Below are 16,438 nucleotides of genomic sequence, written 5' to 3' on the forward strand. Positions count from 1 at the left end.
ATGTTTCTCCATGTTATTCATAATCTTCCCTGTAGTTCACCAACCTTCCATTGGGGGGAGCTGTGGCGACGAGGACTCCTGGTGCTCTGAGTGTGCAGGGAGAGAAGGAGGGGCTGCAGGGGTGATGGGTGGAGGGGGAGTGGCTACTGCTGAGCTAAATGGCGTGGCTACACTTTTGGGGGGTGTGGCTGATGATAATGGTGCAGGAGTGGCTTCATTCTTAAAGGGAGAAGGTGAGGAACTAAGGGTCATGGCTGGGGTGGTAGTGGGTGCTGCAGATGCGCTTCCTGTGAAAGCTGCTGCTGCTGTTGTACTAAAAGCTGGAGATGCTGCAGTCATGCTAGAAGACATGAGCGTGGCTGAGGGGACGAAAGGCTTGGCATCGACGTTGAGGGCTGATTTGACTGTGGTTGTTGAAGGGTATGTGTCAGCGGAAGCTAACGGTGATGGGTTGGTTGACAGAACGGAAGTAGGAGGAAGGTCTGTAGTAACCTTTGAAGGGTTAAGAACAGAAGTGGCTTGTGAAGCAGGGATGCCCATTTCTGACTTTGCCATGGGGGCTGTAGCAAGGGAGGGAGTGTTAGTGATAGGGGTGGTGGTCTGTGAGTCAGGAGTGGAGCCTGGAGGGGTCTGGAGAACTGAATCCAGGAAAGAGAAGGTCTGGGAGACTGGGCTAAGATTCTCCCCTGTCATCAGTGCTAGACTATCACTAACATCCACAGCTGAACTATTCTTGCCAGGAACATTAGTCGCTGCGCTAATGGTAGGTTCAGGTTTGCTGGTCGATACTTTCACTTCATTTGCCTTTTGACCATCTTTAGCAGACATAGGGAAGTCGTCTCCACACATCGGCTCATAAGAGCGAGGAGATGAATCTGGTACAAGGCTAGCATTGGAACGATTAGTGAAACTTGTGGGAAATTGTGAAGGGGAAGAGGGCAAAACAGGGCTGGGGTTGGAGTCAGAATGACCAGAGTCGGCAGTAGCCCAGGTAGGAGCGACTGTAGCCGGCGTCGGAGAGATGGGCTGCTGGGGCGCTCCCCACTGTTCGGGAAGTTTTGCCCGACTCTTAGTCTTCTTGCCTTTCACTCTACCTCCTCCTCCACTCTCTCTTATCTCCCACTCCCAGTTCTCCTCGTCATCCTCATCCTCCTCTGCCTCCATTCCTCCCTTATCCTGCATCCCAGGCTTTTGAGATTGGCCGATGCTATTCTCTTGGCTATCCAAGAAGTCGTAGACCTGGTCACTGCCCTTCCTCTTCTTCTTCCGGCGCCTCTGCTTGTCAGCCTCGCCCCCTGGCCCCACTCTCTCAGGGCTGAGGGGTTCGGAGGCGGAGGAAGAGGGACTGCTGTCGTCCATTGAGCCGCTTGGAGAGAGTACGGGAGCTGCTGAGGGGGGGAGGGTTTTATAAGAGGAGGAACCAATCACATACTGTGTCAGAGCCAAAAAGCCTTCAGATTGTGGTTACCATAGCTGGTTTAAACTACCTTATTTATTAATTGTTTACAAACTTGTCCAGCAGATATCTGCATGTAAATGCATGATCTCTAGGCATTGGGGCAATATGTTTGTACCATTTGTGGGAAGAGTAGTATTGACCAATCATGTTTGAGTAGGCTTTGATTGAACGTAAGCAGTGCATGTGGAGAACAGAGCGGGTGAAACGCATTGGAGGAAATGCAATTACGCAACCAATTGGTTATCATCAATTCAGATTTATATTACGTTGTAAACTGACTACCTGTGAGACAATCTGGTCATATAGTTTGTCTCCTTTCTGGACACTGAACTTGCTAATCGGACTTTAAACAATAAGAAAAATGAATTATTGATATCCAGTGGTTGCACTAGAACACGTGAAATATTGGCTCAAAAAGCTTGTAAGACCCATAACCAATGGTTTCGTTAGACTATGCCACTCCCTGTGAATGTGTCAGTATTAATAGAATCAGAGGGTTTACGGAGAGGATTAAGGCCGTCCCACATATTAACTGAGGTAGTTTTAAGGTTTTGTAGCAAAAGTTCTGTCAATCCAAACATCCTAATCAATGTTTCTTTGTGTTGCTTACAGATAGAAAGGCTTCTATGAGTTTGTCGGACCTTGGGCAACTGGTTATTCCGTCACGTCATGAGTACAATAACGCCAAGGTACAAGAAACTCTGTGCTAAATACATACACAACATACAAATGTGTTGACCACCTAAAGCCATAAGGGATTGCTGCAGTTTATTTCTCAGTGTCCCCCCTGGCTGTTTCAAGCCATTGTAACCATAATCTGACTGCTTTAAAGCTCCTTTTGGCATAACCCTTCAAACGCTTTCATAACATATGAAGTACGTGATGGTGCCTGCTTTTATAAATACAATCAACCTGTCATTTACTTACCTGTAACAGACATTCTATATTTCACTAAATGTAATTATATGTGCATTATCCATTTCCTATTTGGACATATGGAGGTTCAGCGCTGATGATCCGTTCAGAATCATTTGTTTTGATGTATCTACTTGGTTGTGTCTCAATTCTTCAAATGTGCCAGATTTGTATAGTAAAATTGTAGGACTGGAGGCTATACATATATCTATATTAATCCCAATGAATACAGTATGATAAGATCAATTAAAAGTCAGAAGATCCATTGGGGCGATTTAATCTTAATGTGTACATTTTAAAATCTGAAAATTCTGTATGGAGTCTGTAATGGACTGAGTTTTAAATTGGCCCTTTTCAGTCAAACAATAGATTTATTGTGTGATTGTCTCCCTGTGGAAAACATATTTGATTCACCTCTTTTTAACATGATCATGACCCAGAGGGTAAATCTGATCTTGTAGGGAGCAGGCACACACAGCAAAGCAAAACGCACGCACTGAAGCAACTTTACAAGGTAAATGCATCAAGCTCATTTCAAATAGGATCCAGCATGCATGATAAAAAAATAATGCATGCATTTTTAAAGAATCCTGTTAGAAAAATGATCATTGTCCCACATACAGAAACACAAAAAGTTATCCAAAAATGGCACAATGCACATGTGGAATGAGTCACAGAATCACAACACAATGACAAAATGTGCACGTGCAAGCTTTTACTTATCACAAAAGAATAAAGCTTGCACGGAATTGATCCCTTCATCTCTCTGTTCCCACTATCTTATCTCCTGTTTGTGGAGGAATTCATCATCGTTGTTTATGTTTTTTCTTCAAAGCAATATTTTTCAATAATGTCTGACAAGCACTCCATTACCTCAGAGAGAATGAGGGAGGAAAAGATGAACAGACAGATACAAACAGACAGAGGTTTGTTTATACAGTCCTTCTCTCAATCTAACCTATATCCCGCTCTCATTTCTCTTCATCATGTCTTCACCCTGGTTTTAAGTAAAACTGCTCTATCACAGTGTTCATCGACCCCTCCTCTGTTTTACATCACTGGATATTAATGTGAAGGCAGAAAAAGGTGCATACCCCTTTAATCTGTAACATTTTCATATATTTCTGAATTGATTGACTTATTTAATTTTAGCTATCTTCTCCCTTTGGCCTTGAATGCTTGTATAGCTATAAACAGCTCAAGGTTGAGATGAAACTGGAGCATTATCATGTATATTTAATGCGATGAGTTATTAAAAAGGGATTACATCTTAAAGACCCCGTGAAGTGTGCGCCTGTGCATGATCTGTTATGCTAATACGTATAGTAATGACCAAAATTGTCCATTGGAACCCATATCAAAATATGTTGGAATAGTAACGAATTTGACGAGTTTTGAATTTGCCGCAGGGAAATCCGCAGTTGACCTCCGCCTTCGTGGGCGTGGCTTGCGATCTACTGCGTGACGTCACGAGATGGTCGCCGCCTAAGTGTTTACATTCATCAGTTTATTGTTTCTCTGTTTCAAAGTCGAATTTATCAAAGTTTTTGAGCGAGTATTTTACTGGAAAGTGTGTCGGAGTCGACTGGAAGTGATTGCCAATCGAGAAAACCTGACAATGGAGGCTACAGTGAAGACAAAGGGAGGAAAAACACACGGGAAGCGATGCATTGCCGCTGGCTGTATTAATGTCAAGTCTGCCGTGGCGATGTTTCTGTTCCCAAAAGATGAAGGTGAGCCTGGCTGGTGTCATTGTTTCGTAGATTCGTTGATTGTTCATGACAAATAAAGGCCACTGGTCGATTCGAGAGAAAGAGAGACTGAGAGAGTTACAGGGTTGTTGTTAGCATCTGGTGCTAGCTCGGAGCTAACGGAGATTAGCTGTTTCAACAATAAGGAGAGGGAGAGTCCTCTCCTGTGGGACTGAGAGAGATAACGTCAGCTCAGGGAGGTAAAGGACTCTGAGTGATTAGATTGTAAACTGTAGCCTAAGTTATCTCAGTGGGTTTAATAATGTAATAGTTTAATAATACTCTAGCACATGACATGTACATAAGCTAATTATTTCCCAGAGGCTGAGCCCAAGCAGAGATTTTAAACAAGGCAAAGGACCCTTCAGTCTTCACGCCGGATGCTGGTTGGTAAATATAGCATCAAGCTTTGTAGCTCCAAAAATACCCTTTCTTTACTTAGAGTCTTAGACATTAAATGCACCAGGGTCGCAAAAACGTGTGAATTAGAAAGGGAACCGCAATTGAGTTATTTGTACTAAGATGTATCCAGCACATCTCTTATTGCTGTTCATATTCCTGCCGTCGAAGAAAAACCCCTCCAAATACAGCCAGAATGATGTGGTTCTTGTGGAATGATTTGACCAAACAGAAGCACATATTGACAAGCTCCCTCTGTAAAACAAGTTATTTAAATAAAAGGTTTAATGGTTTTTGCCTTATCTGATATCCATTGATGTAAGACAGGAAGAAGCAGAAGACATGACACGAGTCCAAATGTTTTTTCTGCCTGGCAACTAGAACAAATACTAATACTCAAAAACGTAAGCTTTAGATCTATCTTTCAAACACACCATTGCATTTGACAAGTCCTCATCTTTCATGTAGGACAAATTACTTCAATAGACATTACAATACTGTGGGGCTTTTTTATGTTTGCTCATTGCCACTGCTTACTGTCGCAGTTAAATACACAGTGAGTCATTGTTAACGTTTCCTCCATTTTGAATATGATATCAATATGTACTAATAACATCTTCACTGCAGTCATTTGTACTATACATAATCGAGGTCTCTGATAGATACATGAATCTAATGGCTCCAGTAACACTGCACTCTGAGCTAACAGAGCGTATCCTTCTTGAGATATTAAGCTTGGTTTATCCCTCATTACTTTTGTGATTAGCGCAGTTTAAGACACAAAAACAGATTTCCATCTTCATCAGCTCATATGCTCTGAATTTGATTTCTGTGCTTAAAGGTTGCATATTTTATTTCTAAAACAATCTGCAACAGTAAGATCAAACATTAGGCTAGTTAATCCAAAGCTTATTTTGTATTCTTCATCGCTATCATCTAAATTATGTAACAGGATTGGCGTATTTCCAGAGTGTCTGTAGGTTTTGTTTAATAGAGCGGTTCACTAAGGACATTTATTTTAGAACAGCAGCATCTGGTGACATCACTAGTCTCTTCCCTGAAAATTGAATGGGTTTTCATTCGAAAAACTAAGTGTGTATCAGTCAATACAGCAACTGATGTTGGGTAACAGACAATCTCCCCTCAATTCATCCCTGGTTTCTAGGAGTTTCCTGTAATGAACTAGGATAATAACTGTTACATAACCAGCGTGTACCGTTAGCTGGTCTATCTTTAGCAGACCAACAAAACAGAAGGGAGGAGAGATACAAAATAAAACCCTGAATAAGAGCGTGCTGAATGAATACACTCTGCAGGAATGAAACTCAGATGCTGAGTAATTTTTCATTTAGTTGTGTTTTAAATCTTTATTTCTCAAAAGCTTTAATGCTGAACAGACAGAGAGTAACATTAGGTTAATGGGAAAAAATAACTATGTGCAGCACTGCAAGCATGTCTTTATTAAAGCAGCTTGAATGTGTGCATAATTACAGAGAAAGACCCTGAAAGGCATGATGTGCTGCTTCGTCTTTAAATCCTCTCCTGGGATTTGTGTTGTTGTTGCTAGGCAACCATACATTCAGTTAAGACACAGCTGTTATTCCCTCAAGCGTAGTAAACATTAAAAATGTATGATAAAAGGCAACTAGAATTGTCATGGTTGCATATATGTTGGGTTTTTTCATCGACATCAAATGATGTGTTTTTTTATGGCCACTGCATAAGTCTCATTTGATCAAATTGAAAGATAAAGAATAGTAAAGTGCAGAGAGGATAAAGCGATGAATCCAGTGGTGATGACAAAGCTGAACTGCAGTGGAAACAACTAGAAGAGGCTGCCCTCTGCTGCTCAAATGTGCCCTGTGTGATCAGGCTCTTACTCTCCTATCACCATCCGCCACTGCTGCCATGCTACAGGGCTTCCTATAATAATGTGCATGACGTATGAGAATCAAGTCAAGCTAATTTAAGATTTGACAAGGATTTACTTGTTTTATTCCAGCAGGGGCTCCAGTTTTCTGTGTGAAAAATACAACCAGCCCTCCCTAACAACTACACAAAAACACCTGCTCAGTATTGTGTTACTGGGAGTGTCAGGTAAACCTTCTTCAGCAGAGATTACCACTACCTGTTCCTCCTCTCTCCTCCTTCTCCTGTCTCCACCCGCCCCTTCTGCAAATAGGAACACATGCAACCAACCCTCTTTGTGATACCTGCAGAGTGATCCATGGAGGGGATTCCCAGGCCACCGAGGGAAAATGGATCACTGGGTTTAAAGGGACTGCTTCCACTGGTGCTTTTGTTTTCCACACCAAACAGGCCCGAACTCTTCTGGCTGTCCATAGCAGAACCCATCCCGGTCTGGCCGAGAGCCAAGCCCATCCCGGACTGGAAGGGGGGCTGGCTGGACCCCACGGGCCCTCCCATCCCAGACTGAGAGAAACCTGATGGACAGACAGAGCACAGAGACCGGTCACCCACAGATAATACGTGTATGTACTGCAGCTACATACACTATATAAACTGGTTTCTGCTTCTTTTTAAAGAATATACTGTAATGCAATGATTCTCAATATCTTTTCAGACAAGGACCTCTCACAATATAAACTGGGGACCCCTCATTTAGTTCCCTTGAAATAAAATTAGGATTATTTTATAGAAAATATATTAAAGACATGTGAATAATCTTATAGTAATGGGTTAGTTGGATTGGAACGGATTATATATGAACCAATATGGATTTAAAAAACGAAAATATTTGTTGTCGATCTATGGAGCTTCTTTTTTAAATAAAACATTTAAACTGTCCACTGGAGTGCCATTAACACCATAGTTAAGAATATCTGCTGTAAGGAAGCTGTATTAGTAGTGGTGAGTGCACGTTATAGCTATCTTTACTAAACAATGAACCCTTATTAAGAATTAACTGGCCTTCTAATTTATAGGGTATTACTAGCAGCATTATTAACAGCTACTAAGTAGAATTTGAAAATGTCTTCCAGCCATGTCCAGTTTTTCACCATATAATGAATGCCATCAGAATAATTTAAAACATTCTATAAATCCAGTCTAAATAATAAATGAACACATTACAACCACAACATTTCAACCGAATTAGTTTAAAGGGTTTTATATTCTGTATTGTTTGTAAACCAACAGATAGAAGGGATAATATGATACCCTTAAGTTTGTATTCAGAGGTTAAAATGACACAGAGGTTCAAAAAAGTAAAGTGGACCTAGAAATGAGTCAGGCATGCTGTTGTCCTTTGTCTTGTTCATGCTCCACTGATCCGTCCGCACACCCATCATAGGACCTGCAAAGACAGAGATAGAGAGAAGGAGAGGAAGAAAGACGGAGAGAAAAAGAGTGAAAGGGGGATCAAGGAGAAACATTTTAGCCAAGTACATTGAGGCCAGAGAGCCAGGGAGACAAAATGATGGGGGAGGATGTAAAAAAGAGAGGAATACATTTTCTGTTTTTAAATATTCAAATCATTGAAGCTATGCCCAGAAGTGTTGCAACTGGCAAGGTTTTTTTTTTCAAACTGATCCAGAGGGGGAACTAAAAGATCCCATGTGACTCTGCACAGATTTCGCACATGTTGATACACTAAATTAGAACAATAGCACTCCCTCCCTTCCCCCTCACCAGACAGGTAGTCAGAGCTGAAGGCGGGCTGTCCTTGGGGGTCTTGGCGTCCCCCTGATGACATCATTGATGACATCATCCCTGGAGCTACAAGGAGATAAAAACCAACATCAGCATAACCTCGGACAAGCTCTTTATTCTGTCACAAGTACTACTTAAATTCCCAGGTAGGACATGTCTGGAAAAATTAGAAATGACACCCAGACCTGGAAATATATGACCTACATGTTTGTGGCAAACACACACTGCCTCCTGCAGGCTTCCTTTTTAACATACTCTGAAAGCTGCACCTGAATCTGTCACTCTGCTCCTGTTGAACCGTCACACAGGTCCTGCTTCACAAAAACACTCTAGTGTGTGTCTGTGTGTGTGTTGTGCACATATATTTTGACAGTGAGGCAAACAGACACAATCCGTCACTGAAGGCACCATCACCATGGTTACACAAGGAGAGGACGACAGCATCTGGGTCTCCCTAGGCAACGCCCCGCTGTCAGTGGACGTTTCTTAAAGGATCGATGCATATGTGCCACACACACACACACACACACACACACACACACACACACACACACACACACACACACACACACACACACACACACACACACACACACACACACACACACACACACACACACACACACACACACACACACACACACACACACACACACACACACACACACACACACACACGTTGAATGTTTAATAATACCGGTTCAGTCAGGGGAGCAGTAGGAGGGGAGTTAAGTGCTTCTGTATGATATAGGATGGATGATGTTATCCTTTGACATAAGTAAAGATTTGCACAGTAGACTCCCATTAAGCAACACAGACATAAAATAGCTATTATCAAAATCTATCAAATTAAATAACAACTCAATAATACACATTCTAGTCTGCTTCACTTTTCAACAACAAATAATCCATACAAGCTTTACAAATGTGCTTTTTAATCAAAATGCTATTTAGTTCTGGGCGCTCAGTAACAACAGTGGTGGAAGTAGCATGGACTAAACTTAAGGATAGGGAGCGTCATGTATTTAAGAATCAAGTTTTGTTACATTTTGATATGCATCTGTCCATGGTCCTGAAATATCAGTGGTACAGATAGATAATTAACCCTAAAACAAAATCAAATTGGAGACTTATCAGGTTTTACTACCTCCTGCTGAGACAATGAGTGTTTAGTTTGTCACTGCAGGGGTTAATGCTCAAGCTAAAAATCAGTTTTCCACCCAATGTTTTCATGGGGAATGAGGACACATATTTTGGGCGCTGGGCCAGTATCAGTGTAATGGTGGATTTCATGAATAATTAACCAATCTGCATTAACTTTTACTTCAGGCTCACTGGATCGAGTGCAGCTGTTTTCTTTTTGAGTGCTTTGTGACTCAACTTAAGGATAAAAATGGACTTACAATCGCATTAAATGTCCGAAAAATTTAACTTGTGTAATCTGACTAGTTTTTTTTACATTTCAGATGTAGCACTGTTAACAAAACACGCATACACACACATTTCAAATCCAGACAGGCCTTTGAGGACAGCAGGCAACATCAAGCCTAAAGGTCCACTTTTTTCCGAACATTATATTTGTTTTACTTCCTCATCACTGGACTGGTCGCTCTTTTAAACACACTACCAGTAGGAAAAAGGGAGTTTTGTTAAAGGACGGTTTAATAACTGGCGAAAGGCAGGGGAAAAATGTAGGGAGCATGAGAAGTCCCATCAACACACGGAGGCCGTCAACAAACATTCAAACGAACACCAATTAATGCGCTGCTCTCACAAGCTGTTGCTAAGGAACAAATGCGCAGACTGTGACTTATTTCCACCACCCCTGAGCGCAAGACCACCTTCGGTGTTCTGTAGCCTATGCTGTGTGCGTGCGAAGAGAGAGTCAGAGAGAAGTTCAGAGTTACTCGTTATTAATATGTTCGGATGGTTGCTCTGTTCACTTAAAGTGGGCCTATCATGCTATATTTGAATAATATATAGTGCCATACCTATATTAAACATGTCTGCGAAGTTTTTTTCTCAAAATACCAAACAGATCATGCATTTTAGCCATGCCTCATTTCGCTCTATTTGCTCTTTTTTAGCCCTGTTTTTGCAAGGGCTGAATCTGAGAAGTCTTCTTCGCTGCTTTTGTGGCAGACTACATCAACACTTACAGGCCTGGCATATGTACTACAGCGTCTCCAACGCTTTCGAACGGCAATGGCCGTGGCTGTCTCCTCCTGATAGGTGGAGAGTTGCCCATATAGGCGGAGCTCCTCATTTCTGACATCAGAACAATTCAAATCTGTATCAGTCTGTATCAGATCCGTTGCAGCCCCTTTTTAGAGATTTGGGTATGGAGGAAAAGAGAGAGGGTTGTGTTTTCTGACACTTGGTGAGTTCCCTGGAACACCGGGGACACATATTCATGTGTAAAAGACGTACAAAAGTGCATTTTGCATGATAGGTCCCCTTTAAATAAAATAAATAAATGCATTCACTTAGCGCTTTTCTAGCATATCGCACAGCCGAATTCACAAAAATGTGCAATTGTGTAAAATGTGTAAATTGTCACCGTTAGAAACCTATGATTATTCATGTAGGCCTATTCTGTTACCGCTATAAAGTTCAAGTGTCAGTTAAGTAAACATGCATACTCAGCTAATAACACCTTAACAATGACACGTGTTCTTATAGTAATGTGTCTAACCTCCTCACTTGCCAATGATTATGTCATTTCTTATAAGGTCTTTTGTATTGTAACTATTCCCTTGTGCTTTAATTCAGCTTCAGCCCATTCACATTTCTCACTTCATTCATTCCACTTAAAACTGCCTGTGTGAGCTTTCTCACACACACACACACACTCCGCAGGAGGGAAAACCTGACGAGACTGCACATTTAATCTGAATACTGTTAAGGAGACATCTAAGAATGGTCCACACATGATTGGACTGATGAATATTCATCTATGATAGCAAATTAAAACCACTTGAATTATCCCAAATGTTTGAGTGACATTCATGGAAGTGCAAAACTACATTGTTGGATTGACCCTTTAAGGGTGCTGACATAGCCACTAACTTTTCTTCTCAGAGGTTAGAGTGCAGGGCTGTGTGCTGTGCCTCCGAAGTGGTTTTGGGCTTGCTGAAGTGCACTTTGCGATGACGCACCAAACTGTCGGGGGACCCAAGGCTGAACCCAGCTGCTCCCCAGCTCCCAGCAACAGCTTTCTAGATGGAGGCATTCAGCCTTCAGGCAAACCTATTTCAGTACATTTGGATGCCGATTATATGGGTCAGTTACAGATGGTCAACAAGGTCATTTTTAAATATTTCCATTGAGCCTACTTTGAATGTTGGGCTCATATCTTATTCCAGGGCTGCGTTTACAAGCTAACATTTGGTGGGTTTTAATCATGGTTTTAATGAAACCCTGCTTTGGTTTAAGCCCTGGTGCATTTTTATGTAGGCACATTATGAGTGCAGTTAGTTAACCTGCTATGCCCGGAGCCTGTTTTTCAGGCCTCAGGCTCGAAAATGACATTCCCAGAACAAATGACTATATCTTCACTTCTAAAAAGGGGTAAATTAATAATCTTTTTACTCAAAGCAATGATACACCTGTGAGTTGGATGTAGACAAGTCAGAATCAATATAGATTATTTTATTTTAAGGTAAATTCAGATTGAACATCGTAAAAAAAATGTAAATTATAGTTTCCGTCCAAAGAAAACCCATTACTTATAGTGAAAACCACCCTTGAATGATGGGAAGGTAAACCTTTAGGAATCCAAATTATAACATATAATAAGTACCCTGTATCAAGGTTGATGCAAAACAAGTGACATGTGACCTTTTTAGAGAGGTTTAGAAGAAAAAAAACACCTCTGGGTACATTTGGGTGTATTTGCCGTATCTCTGGAACCCATTGGTCGACTTTGGTGATTGACATCTCTTTTTAACTGTTAGAGCCAATAGAATCGAGGGGGGGGGGGGGGGGTCCTGAATCTACCTACACATTACCATTGAGGAGTGAGATTGATGCACACGCAGTTTGCCCAAAACCGAAAGCTCTGTTACACTCTAATGAAAATGTGGTTTATTGCCATAAATGTTATGATGGATTATCAGTAATCATTTCAAAGTGACAGAGACATTGGATTAACCTTCAGCAGCGTTTTTATGCGTTTTAATGCCCTTGAACACAACTTTTGATCAGAAAACAGCAAAGGTAAGACGTATTTGCCGCTTTGGCCCTGTAAAGTGAAGTTGTGTGTTGTCTTTCCTGGCTTTCGCTAAGTAAAGTAAAATTGTGTGCTTTGGTCGCACAGTGATGATACTTATACCAATGGAATCTGTGGAATCTCAGCTTTCATGTGATATGTAGTTTGTGCAGATAGCATGAAGTATAAAATATCGCTACCGTGAGTTATGTGCACAAATTGGGCCACACTCTTGACCTAGTTATAACCAAAGGTCTCAATATTTCTAACCTCATGGTCACTGATGTTGGCCTGCGTTATTTTCAACTGTTGACCGGCTATCAAACCCCCGCATACCAATTGCCACTGAACTCCTCTCTACTGAGTCATGCAACAAATTTGCATCATTTTTTACAAAAAAATTGAAAATATAAGATTAACGGTGAGTGCCTCCATTTTGGGAAAGGGGTCTATGGCAACCATTCATCCTCTTAAAATACACTTAATCCACAAGACACAATTTGATCCCATCAGCCATAATGCCCTTGAAAACATTGTGTTGCATTTAGGTTCTTCCTCCTGTTGCTTAGATAGTATTCCTACAAGCTTCCTGAAGCATGTTTTAACTGCTTGGCATCAGAGCTACTAGAGATAGTCAACACCTCCCTCAGCTCAGGACAGTTCCCAAAAGCACTAAAAACAGCAGTAATCAAGCCTCTTTTAAATAATAAAAAACCTAGACAACTCAATCATGCAGAATTATAGGCCAATTTCAAACCTACCCTTCTTGGGTAAAATTATAGAAAAAGCTGTTTTCCATCAGCTCAACTATTTTTTGGCACAAAATAACTGCTGTGATGATCTCCAGTCTGGATTCAGAGTCCATCACAGCACTGACACCACACTTATGCGGGTCTTAAACAACATATATTTAAACACAGACAAGGGGCAAATCACTATTTTGGTACTGCTGGACCTCAGTGATACAGTGGACCACAAAATATTACTGGACAGACTAGAAAACTGTGTTGGTTTATCTGGCAAAGCACTTACTTGGTTCAAATCGTATCTGCAGGACAGGGACTTATTTGTGTCTGTTGGTTCTTTTAAATCGCAACAAACAGCAATAACTTATGGAGTTCCCCAAGGGTCGATTCTAGGTCTACTCAACATGCTTCCACTAGCCCAGATCCTAAAAGTAAACAACATGTCGTACCACAATTATGCGGATGACACTCAGTTACACATTACAATAAAGCCTGGCGACTACGGACCACTACAATCCCTCACCAACTGCATGGAACAAATCAGTAGCTGGATGAGCAACAATTTCCTACAATTAAACAAAAACAAAACAGAGACAATTATCTTTGGTGCCAAAAGGGAAGGAACGGGCTGAAGTAAGCGCTAAACTAGAAGCCCTACTGCTAAATACATCTGAAAAGGAGAGAAATCTAGGTGTAGTTCTGGACCCCGACCTCAATTTCAAATCCCACATCAACACAATTACTAAATCAGCATACTATCACCTGAAAAACATAGCCAGACTTAGAACATTCATGTCTCAACAAGACCTTGAAAAACTAGTTCACGCATTTGTTTTTAGCAGGCTTGATTACTGTAATAGTGTAATTACAGGTCTCTGTCAAAAAATCGGTTAAAAAACTACAACTAATCCAGAACGCCGCTGCCAGAGTCCTGACCAAAACAAAAAGAGTAGAACACATCACCCCAGTACTCAGATCTCTGCACTGGCTACCAGTAGCTTACAGAATCGATTTTACAATTATATTGCTAACTTATAAAGCATTAAATGGTTTGGGACCCCAATATATGTCCGACATGCTGCCCTGTTACGAGCCTCCCAGAGCTCTGAGATCATCGGGGCCGGGCAGGCTTACTCATTGTTCCCCGGCTCAGAACCAAACACGCCGAAGCTGCTTTAAGTTTTTATGCTCTCCACAAATGGAATAAACTTCCAGAAAACCTGAGGTCTTCACCAACGCTGAGTTCTTTTAAGTCGAGGCTAAAAACACAACTTTTTAAGCCTTTTAACTTGTTTTAGCACCTACCATACTTATAATGTCATTTTAAAACTATTTTGTATCTCATTAATGCATTGTTTTTATGAATCTGTTATTCCATTATGTTTATTTATTGTGTTCCTCTCTGTTGTCTTACTATTATGTGTTAATGATCATATAAAGCACTTTGAATTGCCTCTGCGTCTGAAATGTGCTATATAAATAAACGTACCTTACCTAAGTGCGTTAGCACTCTTTCACTTAGTGCTAATTCAGAGGCTTGGTGTTACCTTTGTGTTTTGTTTAGCTAAAAACGCCGGCGGGGTCAATCGGGCTTAACAGGTTAACATTGTGTCCGAACCAAATAAACAGGTTCAGGACAGCTTGATTCCAAGTGAACCATGGTGTAGTTTAATCACAGTGAGAAGAAAATCCGAAAAAAATTGCAGGAAGTGAACTAAAGCGCGGGGATTATAGGCTGCCGGCATGGGCATTCATTGAGATGGACTGAGGTGAACAGCAGGTTAACATGAGTGGGAGAGGATTATCTTAGACTCTTGCAGATCGACAATGTTTGCAGGATATCTGGGTATCAGAGATGATTGCATTTTGGGTGTCAAAAGTCAAGGCCCAAATGTACACTTGGAATCAAGGATTTGAAGTTCTTGGTCAAAAGTTTAAACAATGAAGGGTAGGGTTGGGAATCGAAACTCGGTTCCAAATGAGAACCGATAAGAAAATGTCCGGTACTGGGTACCCATACAAAATATACAATTTTGGTTCTGCTTAACGGTTCCTAAATGCTGTAGACTAACCCTTTAGAAAGCCAACATATCTGCACGGACGTAGGCTAAGGCTACGTAGCTATCTGTAAGGACCTGTAGTAACGTGACAACGTCATGCATCAACGGAACAGCAGCGTGTGATTTGTTTACATACCCAGAATGCACGGCTCAGTCACTTCATAACACCAAAGATGGATCGTGGTAAACGCTCAAAAGTGTGGCACCACTAAACACAAAAAGAGAAAGGCACAATGCAATGCCTGTGGCAAGCTAATAGCTTGTTCATCAGGTTGCACTTCAAATTTAAGCAAACAAGACAGCACGGCATCGAGATAAAAAAATGTACAGTCTTTAGTAGCTTGCGGTCTCGGAGCCCGAGTATGGCATCAATAACCAGCACTAGCACTCCGGACCCGCCGCTTGCATGTCCAGAAGTGCCAGGTACAGCTCGCCGCGACACACCGTTCTCTTTGGCATTAAAAGGAAAGTTGACCAAAGAAAAAACAGAGGAGTTTCACAGAGCGGTAACAGCATTTGTTGTCAAAGGGCTACATCAAGTTTCAAGTTTTATTTATATAGCACATTTATAAACGATTTTTGGTCGAGCCAAAGTGCTGTACATATAATAAAAATAGCCTACAGTAGAGACACTTTACAGCAAATACAACAGCACAGATTGTTCAGAATATCAGTATGAGAAAAACAACACCCTCTGTCCTTAGACCCTCACATCGTACAAGGAAAAACTTCCAGAGAAAACCCACAGTTTAAGGGGAAACAATGGGAGAAACCTCAGGGAGAGCAACAGAGGAGGGATCCCTCTCCCAGGACGGACAGACGTGCAATAGATGCCGTGTGTAAATCGAAGAGATAATACATTTTATAGCATATAGACCGAATGTTAGGAAATGCATGTGTCTGTAATAAGAAGATGAATCCACGAGGACATCCCTTCTCGGTTGTCAAAGCTCCGTCATTTAGGTAGGCAAGGTTAAAAAAAAGTGTAACAATAGTAGGGTAGTAAAAGCCAGGTACTGTTATAAAACTTATGTTGAATATTTTTTTGCAGGGAAATGACCAAGGCCCTAAATCCAAAGTACATGCCTCCCTCCAGAGATAGGATAGCAATTAATTGATTCCTGCCTGGTATAAGATGGAAAAATCAAACATTGTATTTGAGCTATGTGGTGTTAGCAAAGTTGCCATAACCAGCGATGGCTGGACAAGCATTTCACAAGACCATT

The 16,438-nt window shown here is 41.3% G+C and overlaps 1 protein-coding gene and 1 long non-coding RNA gene across 7 annotated transcripts in view; one reads left to right on the forward strand and one right to left on the reverse strand.

The window, feature by feature from the left end:
* The window catches only part of map4l (microtubule associated protein 4 like), a 99,617-nt gene that overhangs the window by 49,577 nt on the left and 33,602 nt on the right, over positions 1 to 16,438 (reverse strand). For 5 of the 6 annotated variants that reach the window (XM_034196238.1, XM_034196237.1, XM_034196235.1 and 2 more), the window contains exons 3-6: positions 8,176 to 8,262; positions 7,763 to 7,840; positions 6,738 to 6,968; positions 45 to 1,388 (exon numbers count right to left, since the gene is read on the reverse strand). In XM_034196238.1, coding sequence (XP_034052129.1) covers positions 45 to 1,388; positions 6,738 to 6,968; positions 7,763 to 7,840; positions 8,176 to 8,262 — 1,740 coding nt within the window. The remainder of the gene's footprint in view (positions 1 to 44; positions 1,389 to 6,737; positions 6,969 to 7,762; positions 7,841 to 8,175; positions 8,263 to 16,438) is intronic. The other variant, XM_034196234.1, reaches the window with a different exon arrangement.
* LOC117532769 lies at positions 3,838 to 7,332 on the forward strand. Its single transcript, XR_004566917.1, has 3 exons — positions 3,838 to 4,107; positions 6,707 to 7,016; positions 7,109 to 7,332. It is a non-coding gene; the product is annotated as an uncharacterized LOC117532769 (long non-coding RNA).

The sequence above is a fragment of the Gymnodraco acuticeps genome, unplaced genomic scaffold (genome assembly GCF_902827175.1).
Source record: "Gymnodraco acuticeps unplaced genomic scaffold, fGymAcu1.1, whole genome shotgun sequence".
NCBI classification, from domain to species: domain Eukaryota; kingdom Metazoa; phylum Chordata; class Actinopteri; order Perciformes; family Bathydraconidae; genus Gymnodraco; species Gymnodraco acuticeps.